This window comes from Pantherophis guttatus, chromosome 2 (genome assembly GCF_059756535.1).
Source record: "Pantherophis guttatus breed Tessera chromosome 2, ASM5975653v1, whole genome shotgun sequence".
In the NCBI taxonomy this organism is placed as follows: Eukaryota; Metazoa; Chordata; class Lepidosauria; order Squamata; family Colubridae; genus Pantherophis; species Pantherophis guttatus.
In genome coordinates, this window is record NC_142064.1 from 71,034,507 (window position 1) to 71,059,920 (window position 25,414).

General features: G+C 40.2%; 1 protein-coding gene across 9 annotated transcripts in view; it reads left to right on the forward strand.

Moving 5' to 3' along the window:
• SMARCA2 (SWI/SNF related BAF chromatin remodeling complex subunit ATPase 2) overlaps positions 1-25,414 on the forward strand; it is a 121,484-nt gene that overhangs the window by 91,193 nt on the left and 4,877 nt on the right. For all 9 annotated transcript variants that reach the window (XM_034410314.2, XM_087886182.1, XM_034410313.3 and 6 more), the window contains 3 exons: positions 4,473-4,690; positions 23,140-23,245; positions 24,827-24,928. In XM_034410314.2, the coding sequence (XP_034266205.1) occupies positions 4,473-4,690; positions 23,140-23,245; positions 24,827-24,928 (426 nt within the window). The remainder of the gene's footprint in view (positions 1-4,472; positions 4,691-23,139; positions 23,246-24,826; positions 24,929-25,414) is intronic.

The following is a 25,414-nucleotide window of genomic DNA, read 5'->3' on the forward strand; positions in this document are numbered from 1 at the left end:
CTAATAAATATTTTTAAAAGGTAGCAAAATAATTAAAATGCATATTCTATGTAGGTATATCATCATCATCACCATCATTTTAGTCATTGTCTGTCCACTGCAGAAGGATGAAGGCCTCTTCCACATGTTTCCAACCTATATGGTCCTGAGCTTTCTTTTGCCAATTGGGCCCGCTGTCCTTGCTGATGTCATCGATCCATCTTGTTTTTGGTCTCTTTTGTGGACACTTTTTATCAAGTGGGATCCATTCTATGACTGCCTTGGTCCACCTGCCATCAGCTCTTCTTGCTATGTGACGAGCCCATTTCCATTTCAATTCTTTTACTATCTTGATGATTTCATATACACCTAGGTATATAAAATACACGTAGGCTACTATGTTGCAAAATTAGATTAAAAACACAGAGATTGGGGATTATATTTAGATTACAAGAGAACATATTCCATATTTTTGGAAGAGGCTTTTGCATATCTAACATAAATAAGTTATGGTATTGTATAGTAAAGCAAGATGGGGAATGATTTAATCGCTTGACAGATTATAGAAGGTGTAAGAGAAAGAAACTCAAGATTTACCCTGATTTTCTTTGGTATGTATTTGGGGAGAGAAAGAGAGAAAAAAGCTTTACCAGACATCCAAGATTCTCTTTTTGTACTCTAAAGCAATAAAGTAGAGTTTTGATAGTCTTTGTGGAATTTGTTTTTGACCTGGTCTACCTGAAAGAGCTGATAGGCTCCTAGCAGTTCATAAATGTGAAAGATTCTGGATTTTTGACTTTTGATTACTTTGTTTTTTTAAAAAAAATGAGTTAATCTAATTATATTAAAAACCAATGTAGAATTTGGGCAAAGGAGACTCGAGTTCAAGTTTCAACATAACACTATATAATTTGGAGTCCCTTAACTTTCTGTCAACTAACCAACCAACTTTTGTGAGATTGGTATTGCGGGAATAAAGTTAGATAAACAGAGAGATCAATTTAGCAATATGTGTTTGTGCTATGAAGCACCCAAGGTATCATTTTTGCCTCCCCCATTTTAACAAAAAGGTTGCTAATGTAAAAGGGAAGGGATTTAGGGAAGGGTTGGTTTAGTGCTTGCAACCAATTTGCTTTCTCTAACTACAGACATTTTTGAGCTCAAGTGAAAAAATTCAAATGGCAGTTTCCATCCCTTTCCAGTCAAAAGTAAATAAGTGATGGTTTGCTGCTTTTTACTGCTTTCTGTGAGATATACAGTATTATCTCAGCCTGGTAGGACTTTGTCACACTGACATCACGGATTTCTTTGTGTTACATTGAAACAGTAGAACTGGGAAGTGTGCTGCAACTATGTTTTACTGATGTTGGTTACATATCATTGTATCTGATATAAGTACTTCTAGGACTGGTTTTATTAATATTAGTGAAGTCCAGCATTGTCAGTCTTATACATCATTGGAGTCTGCTTTGGAGAACTGTATTAAATGATCTGGGAAAGATTTGGAGAAAAAGGTAGACACTTGCTCACAGGGTGCTGGATGGAAAGTTAGTGTTATTAAAAAATTGTAATTAGGTACTATAGCATCTATTTTATAGAAATTTGTAATTAGGTACAATGGCATCTATTTCAGAGAAACTCTAGATTCTGCTGAGACTCATTAATAAATATAGGTTTTGGAGACTGAAATACATGAAATGTTGTCACATATGTAGAAAACTATATATGCTCCTTTACTGTCAATTTTAAAAGGTTTAAATTGACTGTTCCCGTAATTAATACAAATCACAAATTAAAACTGGGTGCCACCTCATCTGATTAAAATTATACACTTGGTACATCAGCATTTTAATTTGATGAACGCAAATGTATGAATTTTCACGAATGTTTCACAAAATGCAGAGAATATATTTTTATTCAAATTGTTGGGTTTTTTTAAAAAAAATCATGTTTCATAATTTAGCAGCATTTGTCTGCTATTCACAAAATTATAAAACACACACAAATGTACAACGGAAATATTTATGAAAATCTGTAATCTCCATTGCAATATCATTTTTACAAAAAAAATATTGTAAGAGGAAAATTCAAGCAGGTGCGGCATGTGAAAATTAATAGACCAGTGGTGTGCTTATCTGTGAGCAGAGAGAGAGAGAAAAAAATAGACCATTTGATTTGTTTAATTTAAAAAAATCATTTTCAGAAGCATGTTAAACCAAGGTTAAAAAAATTAGTGGAGTGGGGGAGGGAATTGGTATTTAAAGTAATCCCAGTAAATTAAAATTATCTGTGAATAATGAAGCAGCCTTGGGTGCTATACAGCCTTAAAATACAGACTTCACTGTTTCTCTTTTTAAAAATATATATATATTTATATATCTGGGTTTTTAAAATATTGATACTATAATTAAAATGCTTCCAGGAATCAGTAACTAGTCTGCTGAAAAATAATTTTTATTTGTATTCCTGGAATAATAATAGGGAAATATGATAAGTAGTTGTCATTATTAAAGAGGCTTGAAGGGAGAAGGCTTTGGGCCTTGTGGAAGGTAGTAGAATGAAACGGCAGATTTGAGTATCTACATTCCTTTCAGTGTTGCCTTTTCAGTAAAATAAAATTACTTGTATATGAAAACATAGCCTTTCCCCAGCTCTCTTTTTTTTCCTGATCAGCTGATGAAGAGACTAGCAGCTCGCTGCTTTGCTGGCTTGTTAATTTTATCCCCACTAACTGTGATTTCCGATAGCCGGCCTGCTGATAGTGGTAAGGTAAATATCCTTTTTCATTGCCGTCTTGAAGATTCAGTAGAACTACATCGCAGGCATGTGTAGGTGTGTAACACATCAAAAGCTGATGTTCTCTGTGTTTTTCTGTGTACAAATGAGTGCTTAAGGAGAAGCGATAACATTAACTGTTGACAGCCCTGCATGCTGTATTTATTATTAGAATTTCTAGCTTCCCAGATTTGCAGAACAGTTTCTTTTGCATAATCTTCGGAAGCTGCTGTGATGTGTAGTGGGTGTCCTGCTTTAGTCAAATGAATATTAATGAATGTGTGTGCAGATGTATACATACATATATAGATAGATATGTATAGATATATTCATATTCTCTCTTCTCCCACCTAACTCATCAGATCTTAAGCTCCTTCATAGTGGTTTGCTGAACGCTGTGGAAGCATGGTGGAAATTGTCTTTTGATTATTAAGGCCTGGGTTAGCGTCTCTCCCTCAGGATTCTGTGTTCATGTTTGTTCGTTGGATTTGCACATCGAAGGATGAATAAGAAACAGAGACTGAAATCTCCCTGGCATTTTTAACATGCCAGCCTGTTTTGTCTGATGTACCAGGTTTATTCACAAAATGTTTTGCAAGCAACATAACCCAGTGAAAGGAATTGTGTCTGGGATGTAATCACTCTTTGTATATTGATTGTTACACTCACATGATCATAAATATTAGCCATGTTTGGTGCTGTGGAAAAATGAAGGTAATTGCCTTACGATTAGAGCTGTTTCAGCTCAGAAAAAGATTGATTCACATTTGCATGTATCTTAGGTATTAAAGGGGAGCAGAAGGGACAGTGTCAACATTTATGATTTGAGAAAGCATCATAAAGGCTGATGTAATTTATTTTTAAAAAGCAGGGTTGCCTTTTTCTTTTTCTTTTCACATTGTTAATTTTAAGCTGTTTGTAAAGCAGAACTACTCACATCTTTGCCTTTTTCTTCTGTTTATTTATTATTATTTTTTTGAAGTTCAAATTCCCTGATTGTCACATATATTTCTGAGAGTGTGAATAATTTTTTTTTTAAATCAGATCTGGTTTTGCAGCATTTTTCATTCTGTCATTGTATAGTGTTGTTGGCTGTGATTTAAGGTTCATATTTGCAGGTAAATTTTAAACCAGTAAATGTTGCTTGAATGTGTTTGAATTGTGTTGTTTCTTCCTCACCCCATAACGCTACTATTCTTTAGGTATCAAACAATGCATTGTTTGCTATTCTGCATTGTGAGTAGGCATTGTATTAAGGAAAAGCACGTTGTTTTAGATGTATAATACTGAAACATTTTTTTGAAATTGTTTGTAAACTCCTTTGCAAAAAGAGGAATGTGTGTGAATATATTTTGAAGGAATTTTTGTTTGGATTTGTTAAAATTGCCCTGTATATAAAGATACCTTTAAAATGATGTCTGAGGGTAATTGTTTTAAAGACTACAATAGATCATTACTTAATTGAGTGTATACAGTTGCAGCAACAAATGCCTTTTGGGGTTGACTTTCCTATCAGACTACTTATGAACAATGATATTGCTGTGTTTCTAAAGACAGTTGATGGTTCCTAAAATTCTTTTGTTCAACTTGAACTTATAAACTGTTCAGCTCACAAAACACTACAAAGTTGTTTGTGACATTTAGACTTCATTGAATATATATTTATTCTACGCATCTTTACATATTTGTATATATTTTCTTGTTTTCCTAATTAATAGGCAATTGAAGACGGCAACTTGGAAGAAATGGAAGAGGAGGTTCGGCTTAAAAAACGTAAAAGGAGAAGAAATGTGGACAAGGATTCAGGCAAAGAAGACGGTGAGAAGGCAAAAAAGAGGAGAGGAAGGCCTCCAGCTGAAAAATTGTCACCCAATCCACCTAAACTGACAAAGCAAATGAATGCCATAATTGATACCGTGATCAACTATAAGGACAGGTAAGGTACTGTTTTTCCTAATCATCGCTTTAGTTTCTTTGGAGCAAATTGCAGTTACCAAATTTTCATCATGCCACAGTTTGCATAGAATTCTAGAAATTTGTTTCATATAAAACTTTCATCAAATTTGAATTTGTGTGTATACACACAGAGAGAGACACACACACAAACAGACCCACATGCATAAACTGACACATACAAACACACACAAACATAATGGAAAGACAAACATTTGTGCATATTCTTGTATCTCTGCTTATGAATTCAAGATAAATATTTGTAGTATTGTCCTAAAATGAGAGTATAAATAGGTGCAGGTGTGTATGTATGTACATATGTGCACGCTGCATATATGCTTGTGGATGGATAGATAGAGAAGAAAGTTTGTTTGTTTCAATCAAAATAAGCAGTCTGCCATATATATAAAGTTGAACAGAAAAATTGTATAACTTAAATAATAGTTTCATATTTCATCCAGATAAAAACTTTTCTTAAAAAAATAAGAAACTCTCTGTCCTATAGTAGTGCTTCAGAAAGTTAATGTTAAAGCTTCTTCTGGAGACTTCATAAAGAAAAACTTGGAACTTTTGCATAGCTAGCAGTAGATTTAGTAGGTTCCTTGTGGGATGATTATCCTGTTTTGGAAACTCTGCGCAAGTAAACAAGAGTTCAAATAAATAAATAAAATAACTGCAACAAAGAACACAGATAAAAGAATTGCCCTTTTTGGTTATATTACTGTATCTTGAACACAATAGTCAGGCTTTCAATTTATTTATTCCAGCAAGATATCAAGACTTCCCCGGGCTCTGTGTTTGTTCCCACAAACAGATGTAATTTAAAAGGTAGCCCAAATGTCACCATCAGACTCTCACACAAAAGGATGATGCCATTTTTTTCTTTATTTTTTGCAAGGCAGGCAATCATTTCGCCCTTAACTCCCCCATCATAGACTTTTTGGATGTGGCCTTCAATAAACCCCACCAAGGTTGCGTATTCTTGGTCCAAATAGTGAATTCTACTTTCCCTCTCAAGGAAAGTAGACTAGTCTGACACGTTTTAAAGTAATCTTGGGATCACCTAACAAAGTTTGTTTGTTTGTTTTACTTTTAAAAACAAATTCTGTCAGAATTATTTAGAGACATATTTTTAATCTTTTAATTGTGAGGCTAGTTCAGAAGCTTCTGAAACACTGTCACTTGGCTGGGAAAAGAATTGGCCCTTCTCCCATTCTTCAAAAGCTGGTACATTTTCAGTAATCATTGCATATCTGCAAACAGCTCTTCAGTACTGAAGAATGATACTTCGCATAGAATTGCATTATTTTCTTTTGAGCATTGACTTCGGAATTCTCTCATAACTGAAGAAACTGCTGTGATGCTTTAGCCAACTGAATGGTATCTTGGAGTAGCATGGCACGCCTCACGGACACTAAAGGGTGGTGAGGGACTGTCCATCGCCTACAGCTATTTTACATACGTACATTGCAATATAACAAAAATAGCAGGGCAAAATTAAGGCAGGATGCAAAGGAACCAATCCCCTGTATTTGGCTATAAGAGGATGATTCTTAGGATGCGAGCTAATAAAACTGCCCCATTTAAATACAGTTCTAGGGCGATAATGTTTGGGACAGTAGCTAAATTTCAGCCCAAACAGGTCCTTTCCGCTCTTTCTTCTTGAGGTATTCCTCAAAGTGTCCTGTGCAAAAGCTAGAGATAGGTCTGATGTGGGTTTTTTCAATAGATCTCTGTCAAATTGGGTGTTGAAGAAGGGAAGCTTTTAGGGAAAACCTCCGTTGCCTATCCATGCTCTTTTCTAAATGCAGGTAGTCCTCGACTTATGACCCCAATCAAGCTCAAAATTTCTGTACCTGAGACATTTGTTAAACGAGCTTCGCTCCATTTTACGATCCTTCTTGCCACACTTGTCAAGTGAATCACTGCAGTTGTTAAGTTTGTATCAAAGTTGTTAAGTGAATCTGGCTTCCCCATTCACTTTGCTTGTGAGAAGGTTGCAAAAGGGGATCACCTGATCCTGGAACACTGCAACCGTCACAAATATGAGTCAGTTGCCAAGGGTCTGGCTTTTGATCATGGGATCATGGGGCTGCTGCAATGTTGTAAGTATGAAAAATGGTCATAAGTCATTTTTTTCAGTGCCATTGTAACTTTAAACTATCCCTAAATGAACTCCTTAAATTGAGGACTTAACGTAATGCCTGGCACGTTTTGTGCTTTGCGCACTATTCAAGCAGCCTTCTACAGAGGGTGAAGTGCATGGGTTTTTAATGTAAGACTAGAAACCCTATAGCTCCCTTTCTTATTTTGTTCAAGTTTACTTAGTTTACTTTGTTCAAGTTTACCTTTTTTAACTGACACAGAAATAATGGCATGGTTCAGGATTTTCAACGATATATTTGCTAAACCTTCTGTTTACCTACACGACTCTTAAGGTGAAGGTAAAGGTTCCCCTCGCACATATGTGCTAGTCATTCCCGACTCTAGGGGGCGGTGCTCATCTCCTTTTCAAAGCCGAAGAGCCAGCGCTGTCCGAAGACGTTTCCGTGGTCATGTGGCCGGCATGACTAAACGCCAAAGGCGCACGAAATGCTGTTACCTTCCCACCAAAGGTGGTCCCTATTTTTCTACTTGCATTTTTTACGTACTTTAGAACTGCTACGTTGGCAGAAGCTGGGACAAGTAACAGGAGCTCACCCCGTTACACGGCACTAGGGATTTGAACCACTGAACTGCCGACCTTTCGATCGACAAGCTCAGCGTCTTAGCCACTGTGTCCCTAAATACATGACTCTTACCTGTAGAGTTTATACAGTGAATTTTAAACTTTTCACATTGATTTTTCAGAAAATCAAAAAGAATGTCTAGTCTGGTGGCAAAGCATATTGCAGGCATTTCTGGATTATGTTCAAGGCTGAACAAATTACAATGTAAACTGTGCAGACCTGTTGGACATCACAATCTAATTTAAACCCAAGAAAACAGACAGTACTTGTGTGTATGTGCGTGTGTGTGTGTATATACATGTGTGTGTGCATGTGTGTGTGTGTACACACACACACTCACTCTCTCTCTAACAATGGTTTTATTGCCGTTGAGGGAACTTTGTTTTCTATTAGTAACTTCATTGCTAATGCAGTCTTCTGACCATAGTCATTTGGTCAGTTTTCTGACCTTAGATATCACAGAGACAGAAATCATAAAATATTATTTTATACATTTCATGCTATGTATTTAAAACATTCATATTAATATAGATATTTGCCAGAATGAACTAGCTGCATTTCTTTAAATTGGCTTTTGTTTGAGATTCTCCAAAATCCATCTTTTGAGATAATATTACAAAGGTTATTTATATGTATTTAAGAAATAGATATTCTTGGACTTTACTTTTTTTCCATAGAAACTTTAAAAAATGGTGCCACTAGGTATGGGTCCACAAAAATTAACTGTGAGTGAAATAACTCAGTTTGTTCTGTTGAATTAGTAAGCGTTTTCCAGGGGATTTCTGCTAGTTTTTGTGAGGACAAAACTTCACTCAGTGGGCTAACTCTTGCAGATCTATTGTAGAGTAGAGTAAAGTTCTCCAAATAAGAGCTTTTTGGCAAAACTTTTCAATAATTCTGGTGAAATGACTTGAATAAGTGTTTAAAGGTGCCTGATATTGCAAACAATATTTTCCATAATATAAAATAATAAATCAGTACATTGAACTCGTAGTTTTCACAAGTTGAAGAATGACTCCGTGTGAAATTATTAAACCAATTTTAGCTGCAATCCTAAAGAGAATCAACAGGGGTGGACAAATCAGCATATTTTTGGCATGTGACCATTTCATATTTATTTAGTTACAAGTTTGCTTTGTCTGATTTCTGTCTGTGTCAGTTTGCATGTGGTAATAAATAACAAAATAATATATTTATTTTATGTATAGTTTTCATAGTTTATGTAAATTACACACATATACATACATACATACATACATGTGTGTGTGTGTGTGCTAGAACTGTAATACAAGTTGTTTGCCTAGGAACTGCATTGCAGAATTCAGAACAGGCAGTCTCTCAGTGATGTTCCAGTCCTCAAATTTTGCTAGTGGGTGGGTGTACACACACACACACACACACACACACACACACACACACATATACATTGTGTGTGTGTGTATTGCACATCTTTGAAACTTAAAAGGGAACAAGGGCCTGGTGGCTCAGCAGACTAATAGCATTGTGATTAACACCAGCTGTCTTACTATAAGTTCGAATCTCACCAGGCTCAAGGTTGACTCAGCCTTCCATCCTTTCTAAGGTAGGTAAATTGAGGACCCAGTTTGTGGGGGCAATAAGTTGACTTTGTATAAATATACAAAAGTATGAAGGCTATTGCTTAACGCATTGTAAGCCACCCTGAGTCTCCGGAGAAGGGCGGCATATAAATCAAATTAAAATAAATAAATAAATATAATATATATGAATAAAAGTAATATGATCTAATGGAGAGGAATAGTTGAATTCATTAAGAGAAATATAGCTGGAGTTTTAGTTATGAATAGAAGGCCTAAAATGCAAATCAGAAGTTCAAATTGTTGTAATATAGGTTGTTGTGGCTATATACAAAACTAGTAATTTGTAGGATAATGACAGATGCATGTTATGCTCCAGTGGAAAAATCAAATATGAATTTAGGGAAAATTGTTCAATGTTTGAACAAGTGTAATCCAAGGGAAAAATTCTTTGGATAACTTAAATGAACAAGATAATTACAGAAAAAGTTACGACCATTCAGAGGTCCAAGTGGGAATGAGGATGGTTAGTGAATATCTGATTAGGAAACAATCTTGCTTGAAATACATAATTAAAGCATAATTTACAAGAATGAAAATAAATAAGGAAGCATGATGGATTTGATTATTTATGCTGAAAGATTTAGAGAATGAGTGAAATCTCTAATTATTATGAGAGGTTTTAAATGTGAGAAACAAAGGGTCCTTGGTGCTCTCTGAGCTTGCTTGTTTTCTTGCAGAAGTTTCATTACCCTAACTAGGTAACATCAACAGTGCTAGTAAGGAGTGGGGTTTGCTGTCAGTTTATATTCTGGTGGCTTGCCCTGTCAGTGTTGGTGGGGGTGGTCTGAGAGAGTTTTTGGCTGAGCTGTTTACTGTTGGCTTTTTTGGCAGCTTCTTGATTGGGGTATATTATTTATTTGATTGTTGATCTGATGTTAACCTTGGAGTTAATCGATGCTGATTGCTGGTTTGAGAGGTGCTTGGGTTTTTTTGTTCTTTTTTGGGCTGGGTGAGGGTCTCTTTTGCAGAGTGTATAGATGTTAATGCTTATGTGTCTATTGATGGCTGATTTGTCAGATTGTCAGGTTTTTAGAAATTCCCTGGCATATTTGGACTTGGCTTGTCTAGAATGGTCACATCTTCCCAATTGAAACTATGGTTAAATCTGTCTATATGTTGTGAAATTAAAAAATTTTCATCATGTCTTCTGATGGCTAGCTAGTGTTTGTGGATGCATTCTGCCAGTCTTCTGCCTATTTTGTCCTACATAGTTGTTGTTGTAGTTCTTACATTGTATGTTGTAGATGACTCCTGTTTTTATTTCTGGGGTTGTTGGGTCTTTTGGTCTGCTTAGGATGTTTTGAAGGGCTTTAGTTGGCTTGTGTGCTATGCTGATTCCATGTGATTGTAGTAATCTGTTGATGGTTTCTGAGATATTCTTGATATATGGCAGTGTAATTCTTTTTTAGGGCTTGTGTTGGTTGTGCTGTATTGGGTTGAGTGGTCAGGGACTTTTTGGTAAAGTTATGGAGCTAAGAAAACAGGGCGTGAAATCTGCTTGCCACACAGTGAAAAGAATTATATTACAAAAGCCACAAAATAATCTTATAGAATTATACTAATGGAAAATATGAAATGCATATTTTGTGCTGAAGAGAATGAAAATAGATTGTAGATGAACAAAAAAAAAAAAATACACAAAAGAGAGAGACTGCTGTGAAAAATGAGGATATAAGAACATAGTTAAAGAAAGCAAGGAACAGTTAAGAGAAACTGAAAAAAGAACTTGCCATGATGGAAATAACTATTGTTTTGGAAGTGAGCGAAGAGGGTTAAACAAGAAGCTTTCAGAAGAGTGAATGGAATTAAAAATAAAAGTGATGAAATACAATTGAGGGAAAGGTGGGTAGAGTGTTTTAGAGGTTTATAATATGAAGGATAGAGATTTCAAGTCTAGAAATTAAGCAGTTGCTTTAAATATTAGTGTTCAAGAAAAAATTATAAAAAGGCAATTATAAATGTGTGATTGTCAAAAATAGTAAGGCTGCCGGTGTAGCTAGTATATCTGAAGAAACATTAAATATGGAAATGGTTTTCTTATGGAATGATTTACAACTTGTTAATGTGTGCATGAAGATTTCACCTATGCCTGATGAATGAAATAATGCTTGTTCATCTATACAAAGGGAAAGTCAGGAAGAGTACATGGAAAGACTGTTTGTTAAGTGCCCTAGGAAAATACTTGGGCAGAAATTTGTTTAAAATTCTGCTAGATGTTATAAGTAATATATGGTTGAAAGAAAGAAGTATGCTTTCAAAAATAGATAAAATGTCTAGCAAATGGGAGCAGGTAGTAAGATAAGGATGTGAAGTCTCCTTGGTTGTCTAATGTATTTATGTATGAATTTATAAGGAACAGCTGCCTTAAACATATGTTGGTTGGTAATGGAAATACCGTATTATTCGGAGTATAAGACACACCTTTTTCCCCCAAAAAAGAGGATGAAAATCTGGGTGCGTCTTATACTCCGAATGTAGCCCCGCCCAGCTTCTCAAATGGAGGTTTCAGAAGCTGAAAAAAGTATCAGAAACGAAGCTTCAGAAAAGAAGCCCCCCAACAGAGCTTCAGAGGCTTTTTTTCTGAAGCTCTGTTTCGGAAGCTTTCAGAGGCAGGAAAAAAAGTTTTTTATGAAACAGAGTTTCAGAAGTTTCAGAGGCAGAAAAAAAAAGCAAAAAAAAAAAAAAACCAAGGCACAGAGCTCACAACCAAGGAACCTATTGCTAAAATTCACCTCTGGGAACAGCTGATTGGGGGTATTCCGGGAGGCTGATCCATCTGCCAATCAGCTTTTTTCTTATTTTCCTCCCCAAAAACTAAGGTGCGTCTTATACTTCGAAAAATGCGGTATCTGTACATTCTCCATTGAGAGTGGAGACAGCAGCCAGTGTGGGTACTACTCATCCAATCAGATTGAAGGACTGAGTCAGCCAACAACTTTAAGTCCCGCCCTTGTTGCCGGGCAGGCCCAGCTTTGGCTCAGTCCTTCAGTTGGACTGGCGTGTGGGTTTCTAGCTCTGGCTGTTTTCTCCTAATTATCTGTACTTTTTGGATATATTAGTGTTTTTATCTGGACCTGGACTGTTTCTGACATTTCTTCTGCTTCGCCCTATGGACTTGGTTGCCTTTGGACTTTGTGAGTTTTTCCCTGTGTTTCCCTTTAAGACCTATTAATCCTCTGGTGTGAGGGCTTTTTCGGTTTGTCCCTTTGGGGACCCCTGGGGGGGCTTTCTGGGAGTCCCTGTCAGGCTTGGCAGTCCCTTCCTTTCAGGATCTGGCCCTCCCTGGCTAAACGTTCCCCCCAGGGTCTCGCATCTAATTTTTCGGCCGTTTTTTCGCGCGTTTTCTGTGGCGGCGGCCATTTTGTTGCCTTCCGATCTGATTCAAAAGCCTCCGGATTTAAAGAATTTTTCTGCCTGCTGTTTGGGGACTTTGGACTGCTGGGTCTTCTTGCCTTACCCCTCTAAGAGCTGGATTGGCTGCCCTCGTGGTTCCTGATTGCTTCTCTGCTATTTGAACCCGACGTTTCTGCAAGCGCTCTTTTCGCCGCTCCGAATACCAGCTGGGCTAATTAGTGGTCGCTGACAGCCGACTAGCAGCTGAGCCGAGGCTGCAGGACCCCTTTATTTACACGCTTCCCTGCTGCAGCGTCTGGGCGGCTTCCTGACTGTTTGGCCATTGAAATCTTTGAGAGTGGAGCTTTGCGCCCCCCCCTCCATCCTGTGATAGTGACTGAGCTGCTGGTTTTTTCCTGACAGCTGTTGGCAATTTTAAGGGGCATCTGTCTGCACTGCACTGGACTGGGCTGGCTGTGCGGGTGTTTGTGGAGCTTCGCGCCCCCCTTCCTTTGGCTGTTGGACCTGTCAGTATCCCCGCTGCCCTTGCCAGCCTCCATTTGCTGCCTTTCTGACCGCAGCGGCCATTTTGTGGAGTGGCTGCGCTCCCCTGCCTTTCAACCATTGGACCGTGCACGGGGCTTGAAATTAGTGGAGTTGCCGCGCTCCCCACCTGGTCCTTAGATTGTGACTGCTGCTTCTGTCTTGGACTCTGCCATTATGCCGAAGTCATTGTCCAAATCCAAACATGGTCGTAAGCACAGTTCTGCTTCTCAGAGACAGTCAGAGGATGGATCGACCTCGTTTCAAGATCCTGCGCAGTCACTTGTTGCCCCGTCTTCTCACGCCCATCACAAGAGCAGGAAGCATACCAGTGCACTGGACAAAGTGGAAAAGCGAAGGGACAGAGTCCTCACTCAACTTTGTGCCAAAGCAAGCTCTGACCTTCAAGCTTCAACGGCTTCTGCTCCGCTGCAGGGTTCTCGACCGGCGACTCCTGACCAGTTATCTCTCAGGGACTGTCCGGTCACTATTTCCACTTCAAATTTGTGGGGTCCGGCTCCTGCAGGCCTCGTTGCTGCTCCGCCTCCGGATGAGGATGTTTCTGATATTCCACCTCCTCTAGACTCCTCTGCGGTTCCCTCGGTTCCGGTCCTGCCCCAGGAGGTGGTGAGTTGCCCTTTTCCTGCCGACCAGCTGCAAAAGATGATTGAGGCTGCAGTGCAAAAGACTTTGGCAGCGGGTCGTCGTCCCTCCAGTGTCGCTGACTCTGTTCGATCGGCCTCGCCGGAGCATCCTCGTTCTTCTGGTCATGCGCCCTTTGGAGCGCCTCACTCTCCTTCCTGCTCCCAAGCTAGTCAGCTCTCCTCCCTGTCGGATGCGGACAATAGTGACTCTGGGTTGTCGGATGACGAGAACCTTCCACCTGATCAGCTGGCGACTACTGCCCTTTTTCCACAGGCCTTGTTTAGGTCTCTTCTGTTCAAAGCCGTTAATACGGCTCGACTTTCCTCTCCTGCTTCACAACCTTCTGTTTCTGTGCCATCCGGGACTTTAGACCCGATGTTCGCTGAGCCGGCCAAACCGATTACAACCATCCCCACTCCTCCCCTTTTCCTGGATGTCGTGAAACGACAGTGGGCTTCGCCGGGGTCAGCCCCTATCCCTTCTTCGTCTGACCGTACGAATTTCCATGTCGCTTCTGAACTGGACACTCTTCTGCAGCTCCCATCAATAGATGCTCCCATCGCCGCTCTTCTGTCTTCTGCCACTGTTCCGGGCGATCCTGCGGAGAACTTACGACCTGATGAACGTCGTGCGGATATGGTCCTCCAAAGGGCGCATCTGGGGGCGGCCTGGGCCATTAAGGCGGCCTCTACGGCGTCCTTCTTTAACCGCTCCACTTTGTTGTGGCTCCGCCAGTTGCAAGAGAAATTGTCACCGGAGGATGCTCGTATTAAGCATGACCTCAATAAGATTGTAGCTGCGGTTCAGTTTTCAGCGGACTCGACGCTCAGCGCTGCTCGTTTTGCTGCCAAATCGCTGGCCTCTGCTGTGACAGCTCGCCATTTGACCTGGCTCCGACATTGGCAGGCGGACGCCAGGCATAAGTGGAAGCTCGCCTCGGTCCCATTTGGGGGGTCCCGTTTGTTTGGGGAGGCTTTAGATCCCTTTTTGACCGAAACCAGGGACAAACGGAAAGTTTTGGCGGCGGCTTTCCGTAGGGGGGATTCTCGCTTCTCTCCATATCCCCCTCGAACCCACCTTCGAGGTAATGATGTTGACGGGCCCTCTTCCTCCTCCTTCCCCTCGCCCCGGCCGTACACAAATTTTGGCAGACATCGGGGTTCACAAGATAGGGGATTCCGGGGCAGATCGTTCGGGTCTAAACGGCCCTTTCGAGGAGGAGGAGGTCGTTTCATCCGTCGCCGGCGCTAATTACACTGCTAATCCTCCCATTGGCGGCAGATTGGCCATCTTCATGGCCGCCTGGGAACGGTCCACCTCTGATCAGTGGGTCCTAGCCACTCTTCGCTCTGGTCTTGCTATCGAATTTGTCTCCACCCCCCCTGACTCCTTTGTCTGTTGCACGATTTCTCGTAATTCGGAGAAAAAGTCCCTTATGGACGCAGCAGTTCAACATCTCCTGACCATTAGAGCTATTCAACTCGTCCCTACGGGCCAGGAGCGTCACGGTTTCTATTCCCGGGTTTTCCTGGTTCCCAAATCTTCAGGGGGGTGGCGCCCCATTTTGGACCTGAAACGCTTAAATAGGTACGTGGTGTACCGTAAATTTAAAATGCAGTCTTTACAAACTATTCTAGCCGGTGTTCGGAGGGGCGATCTCCTCTCTTCCATAGACCTTACGGAGGCTTATTTGCACATCCCTATCCTTCCTTCCCATAGGCGTTTTTTGCGTTTTTGTTACGGGGGGGGTCCATTATCAGTATAGGGCGTTGCCTTTTGGCCTCTCCTCGGCCCCCCGTACTTTTACGAAGGTGTTGGCTGTTTTAGCGGCATCTCTTCGTATCCGTTCTGTTAGACTTTTATGCTACCTCGATGATATTCTCCTGTTGTCCCCTTCTGTTGTTCAGGCAGTTTCGGATGTTCGCCTCACGGTAGAGACCTTGGCAGCCCATGGTTTCTCGGTTAATTTAGATAAGAGTCACCTCTCCCCTTCCACCAGTTTGGTCCATTTGGGGGCCCTTATCGACACTGTTCAGGGTAAGGTGTTTTTGTCCCCCGATAGACAGGCGGGTATCCGTCAGTTAATTTCCAAGGTGGAGGCTTGTAGGGCCGTTTCCCCTCTGGTCCTTTCCCAGTTGTTAGGGAAAATGATTTCTGCCATCTCCATAGTTCCCTGGGCACAGCTGCACGCACGGGAACTTCAATGGTTTCTCTTGCTGTTGCAGAAGGCGGGCAGAGGCACTTCATCCAGGCCGGTTCCGGTCCCTCCTGCTGTTCGTCGGTCCCTGAGGTGGTGGCGTTCCCCGGCCCTAGCTGCGGGGTCGTTTTTCCTGGAGCCTCAGAGGGTTGTAGTGACCACAGATGCCAGTCTCCTCGGTTGGGGGGCCCTTTGCCAAGGTCAGTTAGCTCAGGGCACTTGGAGCCCGGCAGAGTCCCGTCGCCCGATCAACTGGCTAGAACTACAGGCGATCTTCCTAGCTCTCAGGGCCTTCCGAAACCTGATATCCAATTCCCATGTCCTCGTTCTGACGGACAATGTTGCAGCGAAAGCGCACCTGAACAAGCTGGGGGGGACCAGGTCGAGGTCGCTTCTACAGTTGGCCCTGCGACTGGGATTCTGGGCAGAGCGGCACCTTTGCTCTCTCCGTGCAGAGCATATTTCCGGAGTGGACAACGACCAGGCGGACTGGCTGAGTCGTCGTCGAGTGGACAACGCGGAGTGGCGCCTCCATCCCAGGATCTTCCAGGAGCTGTCTCGGCGGTTCGGCATGCCGATTATCGACCTCTTTGCAACGCACACGAATGCTCAACTGCCTCGGTTCTTCGCCCGATTTCCAGATCCTCAGGCAGCGGGCGTCGACGCTCTTCGAATCCCCTGGCCGGAGGGTCTGCTCTACGCCTTTCCTCCGACTTCCCTCCTGCCCAGAGTGGTTCGCAAGATTTTGTACGAGCGGGCGGAAGTGGTCCTTGTAGCGCCTCATTGGCCCCGGAGACCCTGGTATGCGGACCTTGTGTCCCTCTCGGTGGCCCCATCGTGGCGCATTCCCCTCGAGGACGACGTTCTGTCTCAGGGCGCTCTGTTGCACCCGGACCTGGCCTGGCTCAACCTGACCGTTTGGCGGTTGAGCGGAGCACTTTGACAGCAGTACATATCCCGCCGGACGTTATTCAGACATTGCAGGCTTCACGCCGCTCTTCTACGGATCGGATTTATTCTGCCACTTGGCGTGCCTTCTGTTCCTGGTGTTCAGTGTCTGGTGTCTCCGCTCTTCAGCCATCCATTGTGGACATTTTATGCTTTCTTCAGCAGGGTCTGGCTCGAGGCCTCTCTTCCAATACGTTACGCAGGCATGTGGCCGCGTTGTCTTCGGTCCTGGTCTGCGGAGCTCTGCCATCATTGTCACATCATCGTCTAATCCGGCGTTTTCTTCGAGGGGCTACGAATTTGTGCCCTCCTGTATTACACAGATACCCGACCTGGGATCTCCCTTTAGTATTGGAGTCGCTTATGGGACCTCCGTACGAACCTTTGCGGACTACTAGTCTCCGTCTGCTCACCTGCAAGGTTGCCTTTCTTGTGGCGATAACGTCGGCCCGTCGTATATCGGAGATAGCAGCATTGTCTATCCGTTCTGACCTTTGCATCTTTCATTCGGACCGTGTAGTACTCCGCTTGGACCCTACCTTCGTCCCGAAAATCAATTCAGTTTTCCACCGATCGCAGGAAATCATTCTGCCTAATTTCTGCCCGCATCCTGCTCACCCCCGGGAGCGCAGATGGCACTCACTCGACGTACGGCGGGCCTTGCGGATCTACATTAAGAGGACATCTGTTTTCCGTCGCTCGGAGTCGCTGTTTGTCTCATTTCTGCCCGTTTCCCAAGGGTGCAAGGTCTCCTCATCTGTTGTTGGTCGTTGGATTCGGCATACCATCGCTTCGGCCTACGATCTTCGTTCCCTACCGCGTCCAGCTCGAGTGACCGCTCATTCCACCCGTAGCGCTGCTACGACGGCTGCATGGGCGACCCAGGCGCCCTTGTTTGAGATCTGCAGAGCGGCCACGTGGACTTCGCCGGTTCCCTTCATACGTCATTATCGATTGGATCAATTTGCATCGGCGGAGGCGGCGTTCGGACGAAGGGTGCTTCAGCGTGTCGTTGCCGGGGAGACTGTTGTTGCTGACCAGCCGGTTCCCACCCTGAACTCGGGACAGTGAACTGGGGTATGTCCCACACTGGCTGCTGTCTCCACTCTCAATGGAGAAGGGGCGTTGGTCCTACCTGATACGCTCCTTCTCGTTGAGTGGAGACAGCAGCCAGACCCTCCCTTGCTCCGGCTGTATTTTTTTCTGTCTGTCTTCCTCTTCTCTTTACTTACCTGGTGGCAGATAATATTTTCTGTGCCCACACGCCGAGTCAGTCTTACGAGTCTTCGCCAAAGCTGGGCCTGCCCGGCAACAAGGGCGGGACTTAAAGTTGTTGGCTGACTCAGTCCTTCAATCTGATTGGATGAGTAGTACCCACACTGGCTGCTGTCTCCACTCAACGAGAAGGAGCGTATCAGGTAGGACCAACGCCCCTTATATACCTATGATGTATTTTTGTCTGAGAATCCAAATAATGTGCATAAAATGTTAGATTAGCTTGTATGATTCAATGACAATCATGTATCTTACATGAAAGACCAAGATAATACTGTTTGATAGGAAAAATATAGTGATCGATTACAAGTTATACATAAATGGCAACAAAGAGCAAGTTGTTGAATGTGTGTCCCTTTGTAGAATTTTTATTAAAGAAGGGCGAATTAATGGAGATGTTAAGAAATATAAACACTAATAAAAATATGTGTGTGATTTCCAGTAAGGAATTGTTACAAGAGGATAAAATAAACAGGCATGCCACCCTGTTTCTGCTCATTTGCTCATTATGAGAGTGTTTCTAGAAGTGAGAGTTGCATGTATTGTGAGAAATATAAATATGAATACAGTTGCAATGGAGTACTTCAGAATTCTATGTGGTAAAGGGAGAAGAAATAGGATAAAGAACGATGGGGGCCGAATGAATGTGGATTAAGTATAAAACTGAACAACCAGTACAAAAGATGTTTATTGATTTGGTAATATACCACAAAAGGATGACATCGCAAACCAAATAAACAAAGAGTGAGTAGGTCAAGAGGAAGGAGAAGTCTAAGAAAGAGGTGGGTGGATGGACTTTTATGAGCTCCTTGAAAAGAAAGTGGTGAGAAGCTAAAATAGGAAAAGGCAATGAATGAATCACTTTACTGATGTGGTGCAACTAAGGATGGTTTACTAGAATGGTATGAAAAGATATATTGAATGATATAAAACTATATTAAACAAAGAGAGAAGCGGGGGGAAGAGACCCAAAGGTGCTTTTTCAAAAGGCATTTCACTTTTCATCCAAGAAGTTTCTTCAGTTTTGATTGACTTCTTGGATGAGAAGCGAAACGTCTTCAAGGAAAAACAAGGTCCAGTTGCCTTTTGAAGAAGCACCTTTGGGACAACCATGATCTGGATGACTGAGAATCTCCATAGACATGGAGAAAGAGAGTTTTTCAGGCAATACAGCCACATAACTGGTTTTCTTCTTAAGCTTCCTTTGCAGAGGAATATGTGCACACATCCCAAATTCTCAAAAAGAAATGATCTTGTTGTGGTTTAGGATCTTTGTAAAATTGCCTACCTGCCAGCCAATAATTCTCAAATCTAGAAAGTACATGATTTAAGCAGTGTTATGTTGGGACAACTTAGATATTGTCATAGTTCCCAGTAATTTTCAGATATAATGGACACAAAATTAAAGTATAAAGGTTGAGATAGAAATAATAATAAAAAAAAATAGAATAGAAAATAAAAAATAGAAAAACCTATTCAGCCTTGCAAGTTCCATAAACTGTCACTTTCAAGCAGTTGCTCAGACATAGTACATAGGTTCTTCGACAACTCCCCACAGTTATCTCGCCGCAGACATCTCGCCACCGTCAACTTGCCACAGGACAAGTTACACTAATATCAAAGAAATAGTCAAATAGAACCATTAAAGAAAGGATGCCAAAGGAGGGACGAAATAAAATGTGAATGACAAAAATTAAAATATTTTTAAAATTATTTTAAATAATTAAATTGAATTGTTGAATTGTCCTGCACCGAGTTGTCCTGTGGTACCTTGGCCATAGCAAGTTGTCCTGTGGTGAGTTGGCCATGGAGAGTTAGCTGTGGTGAGTTGATTGTGGCTGTGGAGAAGGGTTGAGGCAAGTTGTCTCATTCCCTTGTGGATCTCCACCTATTTTAGAAGGCTATTGCTATTTCCATTTTTATTACCACAACAGCAATCTGAGGTTGGGTGGAAGTGGATTGACTAGCCCAAAGTTACCCAGTGAACATTAATGTCTGAGGATATGATACTTATACATAAATAAATTTTCACAAGTGCTTTAAAGAGGACAAATGTTGCAACGTTTTGAACAAAAATACTTGGTAGCTAATGCTCTCTAACCTTTGAACATTGTAAACTAAATTTCAGGCTTAAGCAACTTCATCAAGATAGGGATTGACCCGTTTCCCATTTCTTTTTTCTCATTCCACTTAGCACAGTGAGTAGGTCACATTTCATACATCAAAGCATTCCTTTTTATTATAGGATGTCCATTGGCATTAATGGTGCCTGATTGCACCTCACACTTCACTGCATTTAATGCTTTGTTAAGCATGCCTTTCCTAGGAATAAGACTCAGATGTAAAAGATCCTTGTTCTGTTATCCATCGAATGTAAAATTCAGATCTCTGTCTGACTTTGCCTCTCAAATTGTGGTTACAAGAATATGAATCCTGTGTTAGTACAGTCCGAAGCCAAAATTATCAAATGCATATAGTGTAGAATTTGATTTTTTTATGATTGCTCATCTATGCTAGAACTGTCTCATGAGGAAAATAATTTTGTAATACCATAATTACATTAATGAGGACAGATCATACAGTAAGTTGTTACTTAGTAAAATAATGTTCCTATCTTAACAGCTTGGATCCATGTGGGTTTGTTCATAACAGTAAAAAATATTTCCATTTTTCTCTCTCTACTTTTTCTAGAGATTGCAGAATCAGGTGGTTCCTAAGTGTTGGTGTTTGTTTTGTAGTTAAGTATTATTCTTGGTGTATTCTCTGTGTTTAGGTATCCCATGCTTCCAAATTGTTGACACAGGTTGATTGATTTTGCTTAGGAATTCATTTAATTCCAGACTAAGGATAACTATGTGGACAGTTATTCCACATCTCAGCATGTATTAAGAAAATGGAGAAAGATAGTTTTGGGAATCCTCAAATCTCAGGCGGAGATGCCACTTATTAAAGCCGTTCCTTTGTTGAACTTAGGAAATAAGAAATGTGCATTTTAGATTCATACTTTGCTTCAGAATTTTGCTTCTACACTTGCTTATTGCCAGTTCTGTAGCAACCTAGAAAGTTAATGATGCATTGATCATAATTAACAATATTGAACATTTCATTCAATATCAGTGTAGCGTAACCTGAAAATCGCTCTTTGATGAGGTACAAGTAGTCCTTGACTTAACAACCACAACTGAGCTCAAAAGTTCTGTTGCTAAGTGAGACATTTGTTGAGTTTTTCCCAATTTTGCGATCTTTCTTGTTAAGTGAATCACTGCAGTTGTTCAGTTAGTAAAATATCTGTTAAGTCAATCTGTTTCCCCATTGATTTTGCTTGTCAGAAGGTCACAAAAGGGGATCACATGAGGTAGGGATACAGCAACTGTCATAAAATTGCCAAGCGTCTGAATTTTGATCATGTGACCACAGGGATGCTGCAACAGTCATAAGTGTGAAAAATGTCATGTCACTTTTTTGAGTGTCATTGTAACTTCTAATGGTCACTAAATGAACTGTTGTAAATTGGGGACTACCTGTATCTAGCTAGTGCTATGGGACTAATCGCTACAAAGCCATAAACACTTCAGATTTATTTGTATTTGTTTCCTTTTAAATTTTGAATTGATACTGAATTATTAATAATGGAATTCTACCAGAGTTTTCAGTAAAAATAATCTGATAGGCCCTTTGAGTGCACAGTTGTGAGAGGCGTCTACATTTTAACTTCAAATTTATTCCTGTTTATCCCATAGGGTGTTTTTGAAATAAGAGAGTTGCCTTCCGGAATGGCAAGACATTTGTATCGTATATATAAATACACATAAATATATAAGTCACAGTCTCTATTTGTTTGTGTGGAAAAATAGTGGGACCCACTGCAATTATAACACTGAAATGCCACTCATATTTCTGTACATTCCATTAATTTATGCAGGTCCTATTGCTTTTCAGCATATAATCTGGTAGTTGCTAGGCAACCAAAAGAGAAATAGTGAACGTGATTTTTTATGTTTGGTAGATCTCTCTGCCTCTTTCATGTGTGCATGTGTGTATCTAAAAGATGTTATTTGAAACAGAAATGTACATATTAAAATAGGATTAGCCTGCATATTAATCGTAATTTGATTAGCATATCCTTGATTGCAACCATTACATTTTTCTTCTTAGAAGAATGCTTAATAGATTTATTTTTTCAACCTTTATATACATTTACACACAAAGACAGATATAACATCTTTTTTGTGAAGCACAGAAATCAATGGATGTGGGGGGGGGGGAGTTTCTCCCTTAAGGACATAATTCAATATTCTGATGCTGGTGTAAGAACATACATTAAGGAAGGCACTACTGTATCTTTCACAAAATACCTTTGTTCAGTGCTTTTGAAAACATTATTAAACAAAGCTAGCCTATGGCAAATTCAGGTTCCTCCTTACAAAAGAATTGCATTGATAATATATTTCTTGAACATTAAAACATAAGAACCATCCTTTTTTTAAGCATAAAGAGCTCACAAAGTAACACCACAATAGAAAACACCTAAAACTTGACTGAATGAAGATTGTCCCAAATTGACTTCATTAGGAATTGTTAGACTACGATTGTTTCATGCACAGATCTGGCTTATTGGCAAAGTGTGTTATGTAAATAAGCAAAGGAATTGCAGATAAAATATCCCAGACTGGCACTGTAGTCTGCAGTTACGTCCTGTTGCCAAAATAATAAAGATGTACAGCTGTGCTGCACTTGCATTGAAATTCATTAAAACCTGCCGTTTCTGGATAGTTTGGATGTAACTTCAGATGCTAAAAATGATTATTTGTTTCTGCTGGGATACAAATCCATGAGATAAATTATGAATATTATGACTGAAAAACTACCATGCTTCTGAAATGCCAAACAGCAGGATCTTTTCTTAATGATAATTGCATTGAAAATGTTTTTAAAAAGATATTTTGCATATTAAATGCCAAGTCTGGCAATTTCCCAGGGAAAATTACTTTTGAATGGGGCCCTAGTAATTGGTAGTTTAAATTCCCAGTATTTGTCTTGGCTGTCATCCCTATCAGGACACGGTCTAAGAATGCCCATGGAGAATAGAATCAGTGCATTGCTTCTCATCTGTATTGATGTTTTGCTTCCTTCCTTTCTACAGTTCAGGACGGCAGTTAAGTGAAGTCTTCATTCAGCTGCCTTCTCGAAAAGAATACCCAGAATATTATGAGTTAATTAGAAAACCAGTGGACTTCAAAAAAATTAAGGTCAGTATAATTTTGATTGCATTTGAATGTGTTTCTGTCATTAATTAAAATTATTATGTAAATATTTGCATACAATGAACATAAAAATATTGCTTGCTATGAATCTTCATATGTAATATTAAATTGTGAATAAGTTATTGAAAACAAATTCTTGAGAATATAACATAGCCTAACAAGTTGTTGAAGGCATCTATTGGAGACCAGCCATCCCAGATGGGAGTAGGGCTCAAGCGAGGAATCAGCCTAGACTCATTATGTAAACACAAGAGGTTATCGGATCAGTATGAAGTAGTTTCTCTGAATATGGCCAAATAATGATACGCTGTTTGTAAAATTAGGCAAATTTTAACTGCACACTGTTAATCCACCACCGATCACAATATATTACTCTGTTTGTTTTATTTTTTACTATTATTGTTTTAATGTTTTTATTTGCTAGTCTTTGACCATACTAAAGATTGATTGATTGATTGATTGATTGATTGATTGATTGATTGATTGACACAAGAGGTCTAGGTCTGACATGCCACCCCCGAACGCCTTAGAGCCTTTCCCAGGCGAAAGCTGCCAGCCTGAGGAGATTCCTGTACTATAGGCAAAGAACAATAAAGTAGATAACTTGAATTCTACATGTATGGGTCTGATCGTTTGTTCCTGACAGCATCTGCACAAACTCTAGAAGTTTGATTTTTTAAAATGGCCAGGTTATTAATAATAAATCCAATTTTTTTAAATTAAAAACCTTTATTGAGATGAATGATGGAGCATAAAACAAGAGCCAACTTCGCAGAATATTTCACCTATCTTAAACATAGTATCCAGCATAAGCCTTCTGGGAAGCAGGTGGTTCTTCTGAAGCTTCTACTCAATCAGGAAAATTACATTGACAGAAAAGAAGTGGTGTTATCTTCAATGGTTTATCACTTTCTCCCATTTCTGAGAGGCCCCTGAAATTTATAATTGGAGAGCCTTCAACAATTGAAATGAAGCTAGTATTTGCGTTGCTGAAGTGTGCGAGATGGAAAATAACCAACAAAACTCAGATACTGCTTTTACTGATGGAATAAACATTGCATTTAACCCATGGATTTCATTATAGCTACATTTCGTTTTAGTGAATTTGAATGTTGTATTTTCTCACATTGTGATGTATATGTAAACAGTAACAACATAAATATTCTTTATAAGGTTATTAAATTCCTTGTAGTACATAGCAGCTTTAGGTACATCAATGGGGTATGTGCCACTAAAGTTTCTAGTATTTTTATTTTTCCAGCATGTATAAATTTTTACCTGAATTGGACACATAGCTTCTTGAAGTATCATTTGTGAGTCTTCTTTTCATTCAATGTTATTCTCTGTTCTTCATCCAATGTGTGGAGAGTTTTGGCTTTTTCTGAATAAGGGCTGCTATGTTCGTGCTATTTAATTAGTTGACAGAGTATAGTACTTAAATCATTTAGAACAAAACTGCATCTGTTTTATTCTGAGTTATGTTGCTAATTTATTAATTTTATGTGTGATTTATCCCCTTTCAATCTTTTCCTCTGCCCTTTCTTTTTAAAAATCTACTCTTTCTAGGAAAGAATTCGTAATCATAAATATCGGAGTCTCAGTGACTTGGAGAAGGATGTCATGTTGTTGTGTCACAATGCCCAGACCTTCAATTTAGAAGGATCACAGGTCTGAGTCAAATGATTTCTGATTCTAGGGTCATTGATGTATGTGTTTGCATTGAATACAGTATACAATCTGGCTCCTTTCGCCAATCTGGGCCATTCAATTTGAAATTTCAACTTCCAATTCTTAGTGGGATCTGAAGTCAGTACACTTGAAGGGTGCTGGATTGCCACACTCTGCTATTCAGTGGGCATGTGAGTAGGAAATACTGGCACTAAAAATGTTACCTTAGGTCTATATTGTGCATAATAATTTCATATAAAATAATTTTAGATCTATTTTTTTCTGCTTTAACTTAGAGGTAGTCCTCATTTAACGGCCATTCATTCAGCAGCTGTTCAAAGTTACAGTGTGCTGAATGAATGGTACTTATGCCCAGTCCCCAAAATTACAACCATTGTAGTGTCCAATCAAAGTTGGAGGCTGGGCAACTCATCTGCACTTATAACTGCAGGGATACTTCAACTCTTCCCATCTCTGCCCTTTTGG